We start from the raw sequence: 21195 nt of genomic DNA, 5'->3' as shown, positions 1-21195 counted from the left end.
GTGTCGTTTCGTGGCTTGTTAGGCGCGAAAATTGAAGTAGAGGATAGGTGTTCGCGCGCTTGTCATCCCTTGCATTATTTAGCCCTAAATTGAAACCCCCAATTTCACAGCAAGCATCGCAGCGGCGGCGTAAGCCACTCCGACGAGAATAGCCGAATCGGAAATTGGGTACTCCGGGGGAATGCTGTTAAAGTTTGTAACTAGCTTTCAGGGATATGCAGGTGAATCCATGTAATTTCGATTTGAATTCAAATTGGGTACACAAAAACCTAATCCTCTTTGCTTTTGTTAGAATTGAATTGTCAAGATCTGGTCGTTGTTTGGAAATCTCTGATATTCTGTGAACATTGGTATGTTTATCCAGGCCCCCGTCTTTATTGTGAATAATCGATTGGGAGGTCGTAGATAGAATCAAGAGTCTTATTGCTACTACAATTATGTAATTGATATACATTCTAGAGCTTCACAAATTATAATATAGTACATTGGAATAATGCTAGGAATATCATAGGCATATAGAAGCGTAATTTGATTTGGAACTGGCACTGCAAGTAACATATATTGCATTTTATGTAATGATTTGTATCCAGTATGATTCTATCCAGATTGCTCACATTGCTTTGACATGTTGCTCATCATCTCCCACTTGGGTTGTTAACCTCAGAGAAGATTGTCGTGGATATGCATTTGATGGAATCGTTGGGGGCAAGGTGTTGCTCACGGCTGGTTGTTTCGGTTTCAACATTGCTTTCAGTGGTGCTGATTTTTCCTTCTGCACTCTGCTGAAGCTTCAAGGCTAGCTCAAGCCCCCTAACAACATCATTGGACGTGTCATTCGTGCCCTTTGATAGTCCAAAATCTGAAACCTTGGCTACCCAGTTTTCATCCAATAAGATGTTAGTGCTCTTCACATCACGGTGAATGTTGATGCCCCTGACACCACTATGAAGGTACTGCAACCCTCGTGCTGTGCCAATACAAATCTGAAGCCGATCTTTCCAAGGAAGAGGCGGGTTCTCAGTGTTGTAGAGATGATCACTGAGTGTCCCACGTGCCATGTAATCATACACTAAGATCATCTTGCCCTTATCATTACATTATCCAATCAAAGACACCAGATGGCGGTGACGGATTTGGGAGAGCAATTCGATTTCAGTCTTGAATTCATGGGCACCCTGTGATGAACCTGGTTTCAGCTTCTTGATGGCAACAAGGGTTGCCTCGCCATCAACTCATCGTTTGTAGACATTGCCAAATCCTCCAACTCCAATGATAGAAGTAGCATTGAAGTTTTCAGTGGCGACTTTGATCTCTGGCAGTGAAAAATGACGAAAGGAGTAAGTTGGTAAGGATGACTTATACATTGACTTCTTTTTCCAGTGGCTAGATCTTGAGTCCTTAACTTTCCAACCACACTTGAAGATCAATAATCCTATCACCGAGAACACAACTACACTGGAAATTACACCAGACATGATGGCTACCGTAGGAACTGATTTACTCAACTTTTTTGGTTTTTTCACTTGCGGTGAATCAAAATTTTCTGCAGCCTCATATGAGGCATTCAACAGTTTGAAGATTTCGAGCCCATTCAGGAGTGCATCGATATACAAGCTCTTCTCATTTGCTGCAAGAGTTATAACTATGAAAAGGTTTCAGTGCCAGACATGTACACAATGTAGTTTCTGTAAATTGGAATCCCATTTCCACCACTCCATTGGATTATGTCTGCTTCTTCTTCAACTGTTTGGTTATCTACGATGATTTGAAACATTCTGCCCCCGGGCTAGATTATATCTGGTTCATATTCACAGGAATGCAGCCTGACAAGGTAATGGAATGAAGAATCTATCGGAAGTATCCAGGTGAGATTGTTGCTCTAGTCTTTGTATTTGTTGTCCCCCATTGACCAGCCTGATTGGTAAATATATTCTTCTGCCGAATACGCTGGATTTTTGTCAACTTTGAGGGGGATCGTATAGTTGTACGACTTCTCGTTGTCTGTTTCACTTGAAGCATCCAAGAATACATCATCTGAAGAATTCCAGTGACGTTCCGGACTCCATAGTCTGTGGCCTGTATATGTACTATAATGGAGCCCCGGACTGTAGTCTTCATCACCTGGACCAATGTCTAGTCGGTAGAGCGTCTGCAGAACAGTGCTATTTTTGATGCGATACTTGAGTTGGCGGACTCCGATGTACCGATACCCATCGCTTTCGGCTGCAGACTAGTAAAGATTAGTTGGCAGCGCCACGATTTGAATACCGTTGATAAATGTATAGGCATCTTTGTTCGGACTGAATGTGATGTTGAAAATCTAGGCTCTGTTCTTCCTCAATGTTTACACAGAATTCTATGTATAACGCTGAGTGGTATTAGTGCCACAAGCAACGCAGATATTTTCAACCCGGGTGTTGGCAGCTGGCGAATCTCCGGCCACCATGACGGTGACGACATACACAAACTTGAAAAGGTAAAACAGAGTGAGAATTGGCTTCATGTTAAACAGCAAGAAAAAAGAGGTTGAGGTAAACAGAGGAAAAGCTACTGAATATGTATGGCATGTTGAAGTTGAACAAAGTTTGCCCAAGTCCTCTTAATCAAAGACCAGTGGGTGATTATTTTCTTTTGGACTAGTTGGCTGTACATGAGCAGGAAAAGTCTCTCAACCTCAATCATCGGTAAGGGAACATTTTTAGAAAGTTCCCGTTTCTCTCTTTACTGGTGTGCAGATTGGACTACCCTTTAAAATGTCTAGTCTTTATTTTAAATTGAAATAGCTGATGGGTGGTTTGTGGTACATATTTTGACAGGAAAAAGTCTCTTGTTATCGGCAAAGATTTGACCCTGTAGAACTCTGTCTGCACTTAATATAGGCTCGACGGAGATGTATACAAACAAGCATCCAACAACAAGAGCAAAGGTGTTAATAATTCTTAGCTCTCTATATTTTGAACTTTTCTGCTGCATTTTGCGGTAAAAAAAATAGAAATTAACATGAAAGTTGTACTAGATTAGCGAGTGGTGACAATCAAACCAGTCAAGGTACCACGAGGATTGAATATCTTTAATTTTATTTGAAAGTCATTGCAATCAAGTTTACATTTAATTGTTTTACTACATATTGAGTTGTACATGCAACATATCTCCCTTAACTGATAACATTATCTCCCACTTGTATTTTTTTATCTCAGAGAAGATTGTCCCAGATATACTTGTAATGGAATCCTTGGCCGCACAACTTGGAACACCACTACTAGTTTCAGTTAACCTCCTGGAGTTGATATGCTTCTTAGAAAAGCATTGAAGATGTTAGTTTCGATTTAACGAAACAAGTTTGATTTGATAAAATTATTTCAGAATAATTGTATGGGTCAAATCGATGTGAATTTGCGGCTATGACTGTCATGATCAATTTTTTTTTCTTGTTCTTCCCTGTTTTTTGTATGTAGCTACTCCAACGGCTACAAAGGGTAACATCGGCACTCCCAGCTGCTCCTAAAACTCGATACTAGGGGAGTCATATCCCTGTGTATCAACCGAGAAGCAGAAGAATCGGGTTGACAAGAAAAACGAGTTTGAAAGTCCCCAATGCAAGACAAAAATCTCATCAAAGTAAATTTCATTGAAAGCAGGAACTTTAATTTATAATTTTACGTTGAATTGCAAAAATCTTGAATTTTCTTCTTCTTCTCTTCTTTTCCTTAGCTTGGCAACAATCTTGAAGCTTTGTCTTCAACTTGGTGTGGTGGCAAAAAAAAAAGGGGGGGGGGGGGGGGGGGGGGGGGGTTAGGCCACCGAGAGGCAGTGGTGGACATGGGGTAGGAAGGAGCCCGGCGGTGCTAGGGGAATGTGTAGCCGGTTGGAAAAAAAATCTATGGTTTTAGGTTTTTTTTTCGGGTTATAGGCCTATGGTTTGCAGGGCTATAGCTACGTGCTGATAACGTGAAACAGTAGAATGAATTCGGGAGAAGAAATTGTGATTTTATTGATAGCATAGAGCCTTACATATAGGCATTACAACAAAGATCCTGATGAATAAGGGAATAGCTAACATTCTTTATCTAACTAGCTATACTAATTAAAACAAGATACACCGAGTATGAATAGGAGATGATTTATTGTTTTTGCAAAAAAGATATTCTAAATTGCGTTCAAGTACTTCATTTATCTTCTTTGTTATAGACTTATAGTTGATGTCCCATTATAGTTATAATTTTCCTCTTTACATTGAACTCAACTCGTATGATGATTATACGTTATTGAATCATAGTGAAAATTTAACCGCAATTATGAGAAGAGGTTTTTTAAAAAAAAAAAATTGGTCCGTCTAATTTTTGAAAGTTTTTTTATACGAAATTTAATTTTTGAATGTTATGTTTCTTGTTTTGTTAAGGAAACTCTGTAAACTTGTCAAAGAAAGAAGGGAATACAAATGGGTTTGTACCCAAATCGAGCACGAAAATTGAAAGACCTGAACGATGTCGTTCGAGAACTAAAGTACCAAAATGACCTTATCAGTGGCTCCCCAACATAACGCCCTTTTCTAATATCACTCATTTCAGCCCCCAAATCAAAAACCCTAAATCTCCAATTTACAGCGGAATGCCGTGGTTTCCCCAATTAAAACTTCGTTTGTGGAAGCGAGAATGGCAGAAGCACAAAAATTAATCTAACCTTTGTTTGTGCTAGAAACTAATCTAACCTTCTTCATGGGTTCATTCAGATTGGTGGTTCATTAGAGTTGTTCATTAGAGTTGTTACAACTACATGATGCCAATTTCTTTTGGGTCAGTTTTTTTTTAACTTCTAAATCATTGTTATGCTTGATGTAGGCTTCGTTTTTCGACTGTGAAACCGTTGAAGAATTTGATGAGCAGACTTGGGGTAGTTTTATTGATCATTGGTATGTTAGTATAGACCACCTTCTGAATTACATGTGGGAGTACTAATAAGAATTGTGGTAAGTGATAACATGTTTTGCCCCATTTGAACTAAATGTGTGGAAGACTGACAGTGAAAAGATTCTTGTTAGATGAAATGTGTTATTATTCTTGGCCAGAGTCTTGATGTTGCAAATTTGTTATCATTCTTGGCAATTAGTATGATATAACAAGCTATATATATGTACAAGCTATATCAATTACATTAGTGGCAAGTACAGGTAAGAATACCAAAGGCATATAAAATAAAGTGTACTGGATTCAAAAATGATATTGAATCACATTATTGCTGGTGTATTGCATTCTATTGTTGTTCCTTACAATCTAGTACATATATCTATTGTACTACTCTTACCAGTACGTTCATAACTCTTTAAATTTCATTCACTCCATAAAGATAAGATGATCATCTCCCATATGGGTTGTATACCTCAGAGAAGATCGTAGCAGATATGCATTTAATAGAATCATTGATGGCACAACTCTGCTCACTGCTGTTTGTTTAAATTTCAGAATTCCTTATATATATGTACAAGTTATATCTATTACATTAGTGACAAGTACTTGTATGAATACCAAAGGCATATAGAATAAAGTGTACTGGATTCAAAAGAGATATTGAATCACATTATTGCTAGTACGTTCACAACTCTTTAAATTTCATTCACTTCATAAAAGTAAGATGATCATCTACCACATGGGTTGTTTACCTCAGAGAAGAACGTAGCAGATATGCATTTAATGGAATCATTGATGGCACAACTTTGCTCACTGCTGCTTGTTTCAATTTCATAATTCCTTATATATATGTACAAGTTATATCTATTACATTAGTGGCAAGTACTCGTAAGAATACCAAAGGCATATAGAATAAAGTGTACTAGATTCAAAAGTGATATTGAATCACATTAATGCTGGTGATATTGCATTATATTGTTATTCCTTACAATCTAGTACATATATCCATTGTACTACTCTTACCAGTACGTTCACAACTCTTTAAATTTCGTTCACTTCATAAAAATAAGATGATCATCTCCTACATGGGTTTTTTACCTAAGATCATCTCTCTTTTATCGCTACAATATCCAATGAGTGAAACCAAATTGCAATGACGGAGTTGGGAGAGCATCACAATTTCAGTCTCAAACTCATGGGCGCCTAGGGATGTTTCTGCCTTTCTGGCTTCAGCCGTTGGATTGCGACTGGAGTGATTCCACCAAGGCATCCTTTGTAAATATTACCGAATCCTTCAGCTCCAATGATAAAAGTATCACTGAAATTTTTGGTGGCAGCTTTTATTTCTGCTAGCAGAAAGTAGCGACATGGATAAGATGATCCGGGGGTTGTTGTAAACTTTAACCTCCTGTTGGTGGAGCCAGAGTCCTTTACTCTTCATCTTCTCTTGCACCCCAAGTGTCCGACGGCACTCAGGATAGATAATACAAGTATGCTGGAAACTACACCAATAACGACGGCAAGCACAGGAAACGATTTTCTTTTTGGTGTCATTGTTAGGTTCGGGGTGGTTTCGAGATCCCCTTCCGGGGGTCAAGCAGCTTGAAGATTTCCAGTCCATTCAACATTGCACCTTTGGACGCAGTCAACCCATCTTCTCGGGATGCTTGCATTGAAATTGAGAGATTGACTTTTTTCTGGCTTCCAGGCCCAAGCATGAGCAAGGGGTAGTCTCTGAGTGTCGGTATACCATTTCCACCACTCCATAGAATTATATCTGCTTCATGTTCAGCGGTTTGATTGGCCATGTAGATTTCAAATGTGCGTTCTCCTGTCTTGGTTATATCAGACTCAAACTCACAAAAATGCAATCTAACCAGGTAGGAGCAATTAGAGTCTACAGGAAATGACCAGGATAGATTGTAGCTTTGTTAATGGTCTTGTTCATCCACATTGACCGACCTGTATTGTAAACTTCTTTCGGAGCAGATTACTCTGGAGTTTCAACAAATTTGAGCTGAATTGTGTTGTTCTGTGCTAGTACGATGTACTTTTCACTCGGACCATCCAAATACATGTAGTCAGAAGCTTCCCATTTCCGGTACATTCCCATGTCTTCAGTAGTGTTGATTAGCTTTCCGCCTGCGTTGATTCGGTATACCATGTCCAGAGCTTTTCTACTTTCAACTGCACAAGGATTATCGCTGCCGATTGAAAGAACTGAAGTGGTGTAGATATTGGAGGGCAACACAATTTCATTCCCATTTTTGAAAGTGTAGGCATCTTTGCTGGGAGTGATTGTTATGTTCAGGCTAACTGCTATCTGTGTCTCCCTGTAAGCATGTTGTCAGTGACATAAGCACTGAAGTCTTTGAGGAGGATGTAGCTGTGCATGTAGCAATGTTTTAAAAAGCTAAGGCGTAACTGAGGCGTTTTTAAAAGAGCTTGACCAAGGCATAAGCCTTGAGGTAAAAGATGTAAGTCTTATGTAAGAATTCATATATTTGTGCTCGTCCGACAATGTTGCTCGTCCGACATCTCCCAACAAAGTGTCTACATTTAGTGAGAGGGGATTACAGTATCAAGATATTGAGATTCATTGTTTCATAATAGTCGCTGGTTTAATCTTGTCATCTCATTCTTATATTGTTCAAGCAACAAGTTTTAGTTGGTTGGTAGACTCTTTTACTATTCTTGTTCTAATCATTGGTACTCTGACTTATTTCTAAACTCAACTTTGAGAAAATGAAATGGAAGCCTATAGTTCGTTTATGATAACAAATTCTTTGAGATATTGACTGCGTGGAGAATAGAGAATGGTTTGGTACTGACAATCGTAACATTTCTTGAAAAAAGAGAGACATGATCCCAGTTAGTATCCATCCAAATGTTATGGCTCTACTTGGTAGTAAAAAATCAGTTTTAAGAGGTCGAAAGAAAAATGTCTCTGAAGCTTTTATACCATTTTCTTACATTTTCATACCCAAACCGGGAAGGACGACTTAATTATGTCGTTCCCGGAGGTACTCATTCGTCAAGCCAGAGTACCAAAGACTCCTCATTCACTGATTGGAATTTCTGAAGCAGAAGGAGGGATGATGAATATTGATGATCAATCAATAATACGATCGACTTCAACAAGTAGTACGTAGTCTGGTTTTCTCTGTTTTTGATGTGTAGGTCATTAGGCCATGATTACGTCCACCCCAGAACTAGAATGATCGAGAAACTTGCTATGGATTATGATGTGGAGGAGAACGTACCAGCGTAGGAATAGTCGGAGACGGACCAACAATAGTTCGTGATTTTGCAAATTAGTCTTTTTGGACTTCATGAAGAGAATACGAGTCACCATGTCGCAACCCGGATTGGAACATGAACAGTATATTATGATTTAAAAAGAGATTAGCAAGCAAACGTACAGAGCGATTATGGTTTCACTCATACACTCACTGACGTGAACAAGTAAGTAAACTGTTTTCGACAAGCCAATTTCGTTCACGAAATAAAATGATAATACTTTACATGTCCGCGAAAATAAATAAGTTTATACAATAAGGAACGCGGAAGGTAGCGATAGTGCCACATGCCCAAATGCTAAACAAATAGACAACCCAATTTTAATACAAAATGAAGGTGGCTACAAAACAAGGAATACTTTGGGAAACTTTACTCAAAAACATTGTTATAAGATATGAGAATGAAATGCATGAAGGAGAATACGCTTGTTAACTCTCAAATGAGGCTCCTAGCTCCGGAAATAACAATTGGACCCGCAAGACAACTATTGTATGGGTGAGCGTCATCCTCACTTGCCCAATAGGGGCCCGCCCGCTCATGAGGTTTGAAAACCAAAATCAAGTAAGTATAAGTTTTATAAAATGTTGAGGGTAGTTTAGTGCACAAAAAACTATTTAATTAAAATAATGCAAGTTTGTGATACAATCATGTTAAAATAGTTTGTGAAGCTCCAAAGGTAGGGTAAGGCAAATTCAACTTCAAGCAATGCTCGACCGATCCTAGCGACTAAATAGTCGAGGCCAACTACATGTTTGTTGAAGCATAAAGTAGCGAGAGTGTCCATTAAACGGAATGCCCTCAATAGTATAGAAAAGTCCAATAATAAATAGGGCATTGCTCCTCCGGAGGTACGGTCATCGACACCGTAGGATTACCTAGAATGCTAGGCTTCCGTCACTCTCAGGTCAACACATGCAAGGATTCACTACTTAGTACTTACCCTATCTCGAAATCATGCCTAGTCTAGGGTTTTCGTAACATTTAATGCATCATAAATCATTGGAATTAACATTAGTCGTAACTAAAAATTACGTTTATTCGTCGTCTTTTTAGTTTAAATTGGGTTTTCACTACGTTACCGTAAGTAAGAGTAAAACCGTCAAAATCATTTTGTAAATGGTAAGGATAAAATCCTAAAAGTCAAAGGCAAACATTAAATAGTAACAATAAAACTACCAGGGGTATTTTAGTAATTTCACATTATAGTAAAACAATAAAAGGCTAAAAGTAAATTGGTAAAAAACCAACATTTTCACCCTTATCTCTCTGATCATACTTCCGGCCTCCCAAACAACCTTTGATCAATACAAAGCAGCACACAACAAAGGTCTAAACTCCTTTAAAATCAAACATGCAATAAAACTACATCAGAGAAGGTGAAATAGATGAGTTTGCTACCTTAGAGAAACCAAGAATGGACATTGAAGACCACTGCACTCCTCGGATTCAACTCGAGCTACTACCATTATCACAACAACACACCAAGCCCAACTTGCTACTCTGTTGCTCTAGCTTCCCTCCTAAGCTCACCTCGTCGCCGGAGACACAAGATTACGGCAGATGCAAAACAAAGGAATAAGATTTGGAGTTAAGGCACAATCTCACGGAATTAAACTCAAAATCGAAGGGGGACAAACACTTTACAATCCATAAGCAATGAATTCTATATAAAACATTTTCAACACTTCTCTTTTCCTTTCAATGTGGAACAAATATTTTTCCTCAATCAAAGTAGCTATCTTTGAGTGACAATTTCTTACTCACACAAACAAATATATGATCTTGTAGCCCTCATTATGGAGAACTCAAATTCATGTTTATCTTTGATTAATTTTTAATTTAACTTAATTTAATTAATCAATTAAAATTTAATTTAAATGACAAAACATTTTTCAACAAAGAAGAAAGAAAGACTGGGGTATGTGATTGGGTTGTTGTTTCAATCTTTCCGTCGAGCTTCAAAAGCAGCGATTCTGGCCTTGAAAGGTTCACAGCTTTATGTTCTATAGCCATCTTTGTCACGGTGGAAGTGTTTTTCATTTCTTTTAATTTAGTTGTGTGTCCATTGCTTTAATGGAGGTTCCCTCTTTCTTTTCATGAATGAGACTATGTTGTTGGCCAAAGTAATAGCGACGTGTAACATGTGAATAAGTAACTTGGAAATAATGCTAGTTGTTTTTATGTCCTCTGTAATGAAACTTCTCTTGCTAACAGTTTCTGAGCACTCGTGTTATTTAATTTAATTTGACTTGAATGTTTTGTTGTGTTGCACGCAGAGACTTGAATATTTAAAGCAGAAAGGGAGATGATCGAACACTAGTAGCTTCTTGGGTCTACTCTAATAATAAGATTCTCAATCAATCAGGAAAGATAAGAATATAGATGAAGCTACTGATTTTTGTTTGTGTAGCTCACTCCAAGTGTTTGTAGTATTAGACGAAGTCCTCAGGAAAATATTTAGGAGTACAGATTGGCATGGTGTTGTTGTCTTCTTTAGTAGAAAAGTTGCGCCTCAAGCTATGACTTGGGTCGGGTATATGTAAACATCATCTTAAGCAAGCACGAAGCAACCCTAGTTATCGCTAGTTATGTGCTTAAAAAAAATTTAAGATTTCCGACCTAGCATGTTACCTTGAACAAGTGAACAAGTTCTTCCAGGAGTGGCGATGATGTACAAGTAATGAATTATCATTAAGTAATGTAGAACTTGCTAAAATTAAGCGCTCGTGGTAAAGCTTATAGTTCGTTGTTCTTTGTTGGATCTTACTTAGAAATATCCAAACTGGTTCAAACCGCTTGGGTTGATCGTGCTCATACTTTGTTGTTGAACACTTATATAGTAACGTGTTAGTTGACACATGCTGGGCATCCGTGTTTAATTATTGGGTCTGTATCAGAAAGCATATTAGTCCTATATACATTGCAGTGAAATCGGATATGTTTTCATTTAGAACGGTCGGAAAATCAAAGCGTTCAATGTCGGAGGAGGCGGAGGTGGTGGTTGTGGACCTCCCCGAAGATGTTGTTCTCAAGATTCAATGCCGTTTGCCTGTCAAATCTTTGATCCGATTCACTTGTGTCTCGAAACGTTGGCGTTCGATTATCATTTCTGATCTCCATTTTGCCAAATCCACTTTTCAACTTGCATCACAGGCTGGAGCTCTCAGTCCAAGGAATGGGAGCCCACTCGAATCGAGTGCTTAGGAAACTTGGACAAGCCTTGTTTCAGTGAAAATTCATTGGCACAAAATCTCACCATCCCATTGGAGCTGGAATGTGAAACTGTATTGGCTTCATGCAACGGTTTGGTGGTTCTAGGAGAGAGATTATACAGCTCATTCTCGAGTTTGTCCCTGTGGAACTCATCAACTGGATTCTTCCGCAAAATACCTGGACTAGAGTTCCCTGAATCGGGAGCAAATGGAAGCTCGGTAATGGTATATTGTGGTTTTGATCATGTCATGGTCAAGGCGGATCTAGGATTCAAGGTTTGAGTGGGCTTGAATTTAGTCTAAACTATAAGAAAATGGAACGTGTTAAATATTAAGTTAAAATGCATTAATTATATACGTTATTACCTTTTTAGTATGAAAAATAAGAAAAAGTCTAAAAATTATTAATTAGCTGATTACTAGAAAGAAATTTTAGTAACCATTTATTTTACATTCTTTAGAAAAGAGGAAAGTTGAGAAAAAAATTCAGCTAAAACTAATAGCAACCCAACAATTTACAGTATAGAATAAATTAAAGAAGCTTAAAAGCATTGAGAGAATTAATAAAGAAGACAGTGGACAAGTGTAAAAACAAATGTGTTGTACACGGGAGTCGAACCTGGGTGGACTTTGTGAGAGTGATTATACTTAACATAGCATGCAAAGCATTCAATATTGTAATTTTCATGCATGTTAATAAACTTATTTGAAAATTTTCGGGGGGATTTGAGCTCATCCAAGGTTGTACCTACGTCCGCGCTTGGTCATGGCCACTGATGAGTACAAACTTGTTTTCTTTGAACCCAAAATTTTTGCAGCGCACATATTTTCAACCAAGGATAACTCATGGAAAATTATTGGAGCTCCTCACTCGTCATTCCCACATGAAAACAGGCCTCTTTTAGTTTCAAATGGAGCATGTCGCTGGGTCGTCAGATATGGAGTTTCTAAACAAGCTCTCCATGCTTTCCATTTGGTACAGGAGGAGTTCCGACAATTGTCATTGCCTCTTGCTTTGATGGTAGAAACAGCTCCATGGCGATGGGTAGGTACTCAGGTTCTCATAGGAGGAGGCCTTTGTGTATGGTCTCGTAATCAACATGGATACGCTGAATTTTGGAGATGAAAGAGTATGGGGTCCCTAATCTTGGGTTAAATTGTTTAATATCAAGGTGTATGATATACCCAATGTTTTCAGATGTGAAAGCGAAGGCGAATGCGAATGCGACATGGTCAAGCCTCATAAGGCGAGAGCATCGGCGTGCAAATGCGATTTAAGGCGATCGCCTTTTCAACAAACATTAATTTAATACAATACATTTTTAAATAATATGAATATCTTTCAAATATATGAATATGTCATTATAAGCATAGCATTCATTTAAAATAAGGTTCTAATCAAATTATAGAATTAATATATAGACTCATACTAAATTAAATGCAAGAGCTACACTTAAATGCGTTCAATCTTCTTGTTCAATCTTCATCGTCATATCCACTCGTCGCATCCAATGTTTTCATTTTCTTCTTGAATTTGGATTTTTCTTTACCTAAAAATAAAAACGTACTAGTATAAATATGGATTGATGCATATATTCAAGAAAAATTGGTATGAAATAGAACTCCTTCCATGCACGTTTTTGTTTCAAATGCTTCGACAGGCTATATATCTGGAAGTCACATCCGACTGGAGAAATGGGATTGAGATTAGAATTGGAAAACAACTTGACCAGGCGACAGTCCAAGACCTCTTAATACCAACCAGGCAATGATACATTATCGGCATTCATCTATAGAAAGAGATGGTATCATACATATGGAAAACACTAACAGTAATCTCTAAACTTACCATGGACAATGTTATCTCTTCAAGAGCTTGGCTATGGAGAAAAACATCCCGAAAAGTTTTTGGTTCATCTCCCATATCACCATCAATAAAATTCAAAACGCATCTTTTTAATTAAAAACATATGCGAAAACGACGTCGTTTTGGCCCTAGAAAAAAAAAATTTCAACGTCTTCTTCGCCCGCCTCCGCTTCTCCTTCGCTCTGGTGTCGCCTTTTCATCGCCTCGTCTGGGTTTGAACCTGCGGGGCTTTTCTTCGTCGCTCCGCCCGAAGGCGCGCACCGGTGACGCCGAGGCATCGCCTTTGAAAACACTGGACCAGATGTTCTTTCTTCAAAATTTGGTTGCAGTTTTGTTTCTGTTACATAGGGGGTACAGTGTTGGTCTCCCTCGGTGATACAGAGTTGGTCAGAATTAGGGGTGTTAATCGGTTTGAATGGTTCGGTTTATAGGTGATACCGAACACCAAACCGTTCTATTTATTCGGTTTGGTTCGGTTTGGTTTTTCACTTTTTTTTTAAAAAACCAATTGTATTCGGTTTGGTTCGGTTTGGTTTTTCTCTGGTTTATATCGGTTTTTCTTTCGGTTATTTTGTAAAGAAAATCGGAGTTTCTTTACTTGTCTATCTACTTGATTCTTAACGAAATAAAAAGAACATGCGGACAGATTTGCAAAATTCTATTTACAAGATATAGTTGCTTCACAAATGCATACAATTGCAAAAAGCCACTAAACAAGTTATACCACATTAGTAGGCATGTTGTCGTTCCAATATCTAAAATTCAAAATATTAAATTTTGACCGTCAGATGTGATCAGCATATTTAAATAAGGATATGGTAAAAAATTCATCTAATGTTGATAATATTTGGGTCTCGATCGATGTGGTCAACATTAACTTAATTTCATCTAATTAAGTGAATTTGTTCTTACCCCCTCCTTCTTAACTAGTTTTGGTGGATTTTTTCATGCACACACTCTCACATATATGTGATGTAGCAGCTCGTGTAAAATTTTCAAAAATTTTACGTTCCAGGGATAAGGCTACCCATAGGTGATAATAAGCGTAAAAAGGGTTGACCGCCTCGATCGGGACACAAACGTTATCGAAAATATGTGATTTTTTTACCATAACCATATTTCACTATACGTAATGCATCATGCGGACAAATTTGCAAAATTCTATTTATAAGATATAGTTGCTTCACAACTGCATACATTTGCAATAAGACCACTAAACAAGTTATACCACATTAGTAGACATGTTGTGGTTCCAATATCTAAAATTCAAATTATGAAATTTCGACCGTCGGATGTGATCAGAATATATAAATACATATATGGTAAAAAATTCACCGAATTTTGATAAAGTTTGGGTCTCGATCGATGTGGTCAACATTAACTTAATTTCATCTAATTAAGTGAATTTGTTCTTATCCCCTCCTTCTTGACTAGTTTTGGTGGATTTTTTCATGCACACACTCTCACATATATGTGATGTAGCAGCTCGTGTAAAATTTTCAAAAATTTTACGTTCCAGGGATAAGGCTACCCATAGGGGATAATAAGCGTAAAAAAGGTTGACCGCCTCGATCGGGACACAAACGTTATCGAAAATATGTGATTTTTTTACTATAACCATATTTCACTATACGTAACACATCATGCGGACAAATTTGCAAAATTCTATTTATAAGATATAGTTGCTTCACAACTGCATACATTTGTAAAAAGACCACTAAACAAGTTATACCACATTAGTAGACATATTGTGGTTCCAATATCTAAAATTCAAATTATGAAATTTCGACCGTCGGATGTGATCAACATATATAAATACAGATATGGTAAAAAATTCACCAAATTTTGATAAAGTTTGGGTCTCGATCGATAACATATTTAATTATGTATATTAAAAATATCTATAAATAATATAATTTCTTTATAATATATATATTCGGTTTTTCGGTTCGGTTTCGGTTTTCAAACGTCCCAAACCAAAACCACACCAAATCTTTCGGTTTGGTGCGGTTTTTTTGCGGTTTGATGCGGTTTTTTTTTTCTTCGGTTTTTTTCGGTTATGGTTCGGTTATGGTTCGGTTTTTTTTCGGTTTTCGGTTTTCAATTAACACCCCTAGTCAGAATTGAATGTCATAGAGAAGAGGAGCCCGTCTGTAATGGCCGGTATAAGCTTCCAGGCTTTTAACTAAATGTAATGCAATGGTGTATGAGGAAACTCTACTCTATGGGGCATGCGGACTTGAGCTGTGAAATCTTAGAACCAAAAATGAAGAAGATTGCTCTCTGCATTCAAAAGCTAGTTTGCTTTTATCAGTTAACTAATATATGAGATCTCCTGATTAGATCATTGTTCAATGACTTCAATTTCTTCTGTACTTTTGTTTCTGTCAATGTTCTTTCTGGATGACGCATTAAAATTACTCTTGGAATGAGTACTTTAGTCCTATGGTTGTTTTCTCTTGGCTGTATCAATATATATTATTCCAGATAGTGCAGTCGTGCAGACACTATTAGCTAAATTTATCATCTGTTCCTTTGATGTCCTTCATATAAACTAGGAGTTGAGAAATGAGATCCATTTCCTTTCTAGTCAAAGTTGGAAACAGCTTCACATTGTCTCAAGCAGTCACTATGCATTCCAGCTATCTGCTAAGGTCTCTGACTTACTGAGTTTATGTTTCGAAAAGTTGTTCCAATTAGCTTTCAGAATGGAGAACTAGAGTTCTATTCGAAACAAGGCTGCATCTCAATGCTGTTGTTGGATTGGAGTTTTAGGTCACCTCTTGTAATTGATCATAGCCAACACTGACATGCGCCATTGTTTAAAGCTTATGCCAGTACTAGTTCTAATTTCTAGATTTTCATCTCATTTCTAAGCAAATGAGCAATCAATTGATCAAGCTGTGAACATCATAAATGATTATTTGGGCCAACCCACTTTTGGGTCACGCTAACCAAAAGGCCAAGGCTAACTCGGGTCGGAGAAACCCGATCCCAAAATCATGTTAAACCCTAAAATTGCCAAACTCTGTTTTTGGGACTAACGAATTTCTGAGCAGCCTCAAGTCTCGATTTGGTTTCGCTCTGTATTCATCATGATTATCAACGGCAGGCACAAGAATAAGTACGCCTGGAAACCCAACGCCGGCGTCAAAATCAACGAGACGGAGGTCGGAGGCCGGTTCCGGCCACTGTCGGAAATCACCGGCGTGTGCCAACGGTGCAAGGAACAGATCGAGTGGAAGCGAAAGTACGGAAAGTACAAGACTCTAGCGGAACCGACCAAGTGCCAACGTTGTACCAAACGCAACGTCCGACAATCCCACCACAAGCTCTGTCAGCCTTGCGCCAAGGAACACGGTGTCTGCGCCAAGTGTTGTTCTCGGAACGAGCGGATTGTCGGGAAAGACCCGGCCGAGGCTGAAGCCGAGCAGAAGGAGCTTCAGGAGGTTTGGTTTCAGTTGTTTACTGTTGTGTTGGAATTTATGTTGGATTTTTGTGATTTCTGATAATGGGATTGATGTGTGGTTTTTGGATTTATTTCAGGCGATTAAAAATGCGAGGGAGAGGGATAGGAGGACTCTGCTACGAGCTGTGTGTGCTTTAATTATTACCCTGTTTGGGTTTTGAGATTTTTGTTAGTGTGTTTAAATGGATGAAATTGTGAATGTTATAGGCTGAAATTTGTTGTGGAACAGATGAATGCAGGTAAATCTATGAAGGGTGAGAGTGAGAAGGAAGAGAAGGGAGACAAGGCTGGGGATTTGGCGCTCTCAGCTTCGCTAATGGAACATGCAGAGGCAACTAGAGATGATGAGGATGATTCTGATGATGATGAAGAGGAGGAGGAGGAGGAGGAGGAGAAGGATGATGGTGTTTGTAATTAGCATAGGTGCAGCTCAATGTACTACCAGTCTTATTTTGGACGGAATGAGAATTAACCGTCTTCAACCACGAAGATCTTGAAGAATTTGATAGCTTGTAGCACAAGTGCTTTCGTTTAATGTTTACTCGTCAATTTTGTTCTAGTGCCTGTGCACCCTGAAAATGTTGTTAATGTGTTTATTTTTTTAGTTGAGTTCAATATATGTTTCTATTGGGAAGCAGCTCTTTTTTAATCTTCCTAGAATTCTGCAGAAGTCTTCTCCAGATGGTTGCCAGTTTGCTATGCATCTTTACAACTTGAATTTGAAAAAATGGCAATGCCGGGGAAAATTGGCAATGCTTTAGTTTAGTGATATCATAGATCAAGATGTTGAGGTTTAACTTCAGTTCCAAGCATGCTGACTATAAACTATAAAGTATGCTAGAGACCTAGGGAAGATTAAAGATGTTCAATAGAATAGTAAGAGACCCTAACTCCACTGATCTTCAAGTCGACGTTCAAATGGTTCTGTCATTTTCCCAAAGAAGTTCAAGGTAACAAACTAACTTAGAAATGCAGAAGAGACTCTAGGCCGTTTAGATGCCTTCTTTTCAGTATGTTTTGTGCTATTCACCTTGTCAGCCCTCTTACAGTTCTCATTTTCGGCTTCAAAGTGTCGTATCCACAATCCATCTTTGCTACTAACTCCAGTATCTCTCTCTCCCATGATCAAATTACTTTACCTGTTTCATTGCGTGCTGAAATCTCTCATTGCAGATTCAATTGGGTCTTTTACTGGAGCAGCGGCATAATGAAGCTGAAGAATCAAAAGCGATTGCAAAGTTTTCAGAGCAGGTACTTCGCATTGCCATTTCTATGGACAAAATTGCTGTTAGCTTAGCAGAGAGCAATAAAAATTCTCCCTCTGATAATGATGAACTAAGCAATGTGGACGAAGACTTCAGTGATCCTGAAGAAGATGAAGCTGAAGAACAGGTGAGATTCGTAGTTACATTTCACCTAAACCAAACAGGCTGGTTGGGAAGAATAACTTCCTATGGGTGGAGGCACTAACCCCATCAGTTAGATTGGCTTGTGCGAAAATGGCTTCCAACTTGGACCGGTTTATGAGTTACAAGGTTCACAGTACATGTCCAGATGATTGGCAAATAGCTCAGAAGCTTATAGTTCACGGCTGTGATCCATTGCCAAGAAGAAGATGATTCACCAAAATCACCTCCACATTACACTAAGCCTGTTCCTGCAAACTCTTCTCTCTGGACTCAACCTAGTGATGCCAACATCTTGTGGAACAACTATAAATGCAAAGACTACAGATAGAAGAGGGTTCTTCAAGTATTCAAGCTGTTTCAATATTTCACAGCGGGGGTGGGATGTTCCAACGAATGAGTCTGTATCAGCAGAGTTCACCATTGATGAAGTCCTCAGCTTAAAGCCGGGGGAGATAAGAATCGGCCTAGACTTTAGCCCTACAACCGGTACTTTTGCTGCTGTGATGAGGGAGAAAAATGTCACCATTGCATTAAGTACCCTAAACTTAGGTGCTCCTTTCAATGAGGTCATAGCCTTACGACGCCTCCTTCCTCTTTACACTTCAATTGGCTCAAGATCGTCTTTCTTTGACAATACACTCGACATTGTACATTCCACTTTGTTCTTGGATGGCTGGATAGGATGAAGGTACACATATTGGCCTCCATAAGGTGATGAAGACACAAAAGGAATGAAGAACAAGCTAAGGGGGAGCATTGAAGGCATTTCCTAGTTGAACTAGGAAACTGTCAAGGCAAGTGTTATTCACGGCAAAGGTCTACTTCCACCGATTTGATTATAAGGGTAGAATGTTATATATTTGGGAATATATATATATATATATATATACAAGGCTTTTCACATAAGGAGGTCCTTATCTTAGCTTAAGGTACAGATTTTCATTTTTGACCACCTTTTCGATCGAGGTTTCACATCTCCACCGTCTAATATCTAGGTTATAACGTATAGATCATCTCCACAAAATTTCAGCCGATTTCATGATCTTTAAGGTATCGAACTAATCAAAACCAATGGACGTATTGAATTTGCCGAACCTGAACCGTTCATATTTTGAGTAGAAAATCAAAGTTATGAGTACCTTAACGGTTATGGAATCGGCTGAATTTTTGTGGAGATGATCTATACGTTATAACCTAGATATTAGACGGAGGCGATGTGAAACCTCGATCGAAAAGTTGGTCAAAAAGGAAAATCCGTACCTTAAGCTAAGATAAGGACCTCCTTATGTGAAAAGTCTTGTATATATATATATATATATATATATTTAGTTAAATGGTGTTTGGGAATTGTTATAGAAAAGGATTTAAAATAAAATGTGTATTCCATATTCATATGGATTTTTTTCCTTTTCTATATGAGATGTATTAGGAAGGGAAATTAGGTTTAATTCCTAGGGTTAAGAAGCTTTTGCCGAGAGAGGGGTATATATAGGATATAGGCAGTAGGTTAGAGAGCCTCCATGAGAGACACGGCAAGAGAAAAAGAGAAAAAGAGAGAGAGAAAAAGAAGAAATGAGGTGAATCTAGAGACAGAAGAAATTGACAACAAAGAGAAACTTAGTGCTAGGAGATATTTGTGACTCCATTGAAGACCTTAGTGGCAACATCAACGATCTTAGTGAGGTTGATCATGCGTGTGACTACAACGATCTTAGTGAGGTTGTATTGGCACTTGAAGCAACGATCTTAGTGAGGTTGTTTCAATACTTGATTGTGATTATCAAGTAAGAAGTATTTTACTTTTGAGAACTATATTATCATGGATTAAGGTATAATCTTTGTAATATGAATTGTTCAATAGAAAAGTGAAATTCTTCTATATTTTCCGCTGCTATTACTCGTTATTGTTCTATCTTGTATTTTCATTTGGCATCAGAGCAGGTACTGGAGGTGTCCGGTAGATCTAGCTTAAGATGGAACGTCAAGGATTGAATCAACCACCTTTGCTCGCAAGTATGGATTTCGCTCAATGGAAGCTTCAAATGAGATCCTTTATATATGGTATAGACTTTCATGCATGCAGAAGTGTAGAAAGTAGATGGAAACCTCTAATGAATGAAGTTGATTCAAAAGCTACTGAAGGTAAATCCACTGGTGAACTAAAAGATGAAGATGAGTGGACTGACAAGGAAATCAAAGCTAGTGAAGGAAATCATAAAGCTTTGAATGCTCTTTACGCATCAATGAGCAGAGATGAAAAGAAAAGAGTTCAGAACTGCATCACAGCCAAATAGGTTTGGGATAAATTATGTGTTTTAAATAAAGGTAATGATATTGTAAAAGAACAAAGATTACAACAATATTACTCTGAGATAGATGCTTTAAAAATAAGAGATGACGAGTCTATTGATGAATTTTACAGTCGTTTTACTGATCTCTCTAGTTTGTGTGAAAGCCTTGGAAGACCTTTACAAGAATCTGATATTGTAATGAAAATATTACGATCTCTTCCAAAAAATCATATAGGATGAAGAAGACAACGATTCAGGAGCAATATAATCTAAATGAATATTCTATGGACTTGTTGATTGGAAATCTAAAGGCTTAGGAAATGGAGCTTGATGAGGATGAAAGACCAAAAGGTAAGAGTTCAAAAAATATAGCTTTAAATGTTACAGAACACTCTAAATCAAAGTCTGAGGAGTCTGAACATAATGAAATACTGCTTTTAACTAAAGAATTTAAGAAATTTTTGAATCAAAAAAATAATATGAATAAACAAAATAATCAGATTTTTAGGAGAAATTTTAATGGAAATAAAAAGAATTTCGAAAGACGTAATGATAATTTCTCACAAATGAAGTATGAGTATGGAAGTAGTAGTAACAACAATAAGAAGTGTTATACTTGTGGTGGCGTCAGCCACATTTCTACTGACTGTGGAAATAAAAAAGTTGATTCAGGTAACAAGGCTTACAAGACCTCTTGGAGTGACGATGATGATAGTTCCACAAAAAGGGACAAAACGTTTGCT

The 21195-nt window shown here is 37.9% G+C and overlaps 2 protein-coding genes and 1 pseudogene across 2 annotated transcripts; 2 read left to right on the top strand and 1 right to left on the bottom strand.

Annotated features, from left to right (window-relative positions):
• Positions 1–546: 546 nt before the first annotated feature.
• Positions 547–2621, bottom strand: LOC126799061 (receptor-like protein kinase FERONIA; annotated as a pseudogene).
• Positions 2622–11180: 8559 nt separating this feature from the next.
• LOC126797373 (uncharacterized) lies at positions 11181–12694 on the top strand. The gene is made up of 3 exons (XM_050524011.1): positions 11181–11400; positions 12235–12465; positions 12615–12694. Exons 1-3 carry the CDS (start codon positions 11181–11183, stop codon positions 12692–12694), a joined length of 531 nt encoding a protein of 176 aa, XP_050379968.1.
• Positions 12695–16310: 3616 nt separating this feature from the next.
• LOC126799059 (uncharacterized) lies at positions 16311–17381 on the top strand. Its single transcript, XM_050526177.1, has 3 exons — positions 16311–16732; positions 16830–16877; positions 16982–17381. The coding sequence occupies exons 1-3, from the start codon at positions 16379–16381 to the stop codon at positions 17168–17170; spliced, it is 591 nt and encodes a 196-aa protein (XP_050382134.1). The 5' UTR covers positions 16311–16378; the 3' UTR covers positions 17171–17381.
• The last annotated feature ends 3814 nt before the right edge of the window (positions 17382–21195 follow it).

Source organism: Argentina anserina, chromosome 6, assembly GCF_933775445.1.
Source record: "Argentina anserina chromosome 6, drPotAnse1.1, whole genome shotgun sequence".
Classification (NCBI taxonomy): Eukaryota; Viridiplantae; Streptophyta; class Magnoliopsida; order Rosales; family Rosaceae; genus Argentina; species Argentina anserina.
The sequence above is the reverse complement of the archived record's forward strand: the minus strand, read 5'-3'. Positions and strand labels throughout refer to the sequence as shown.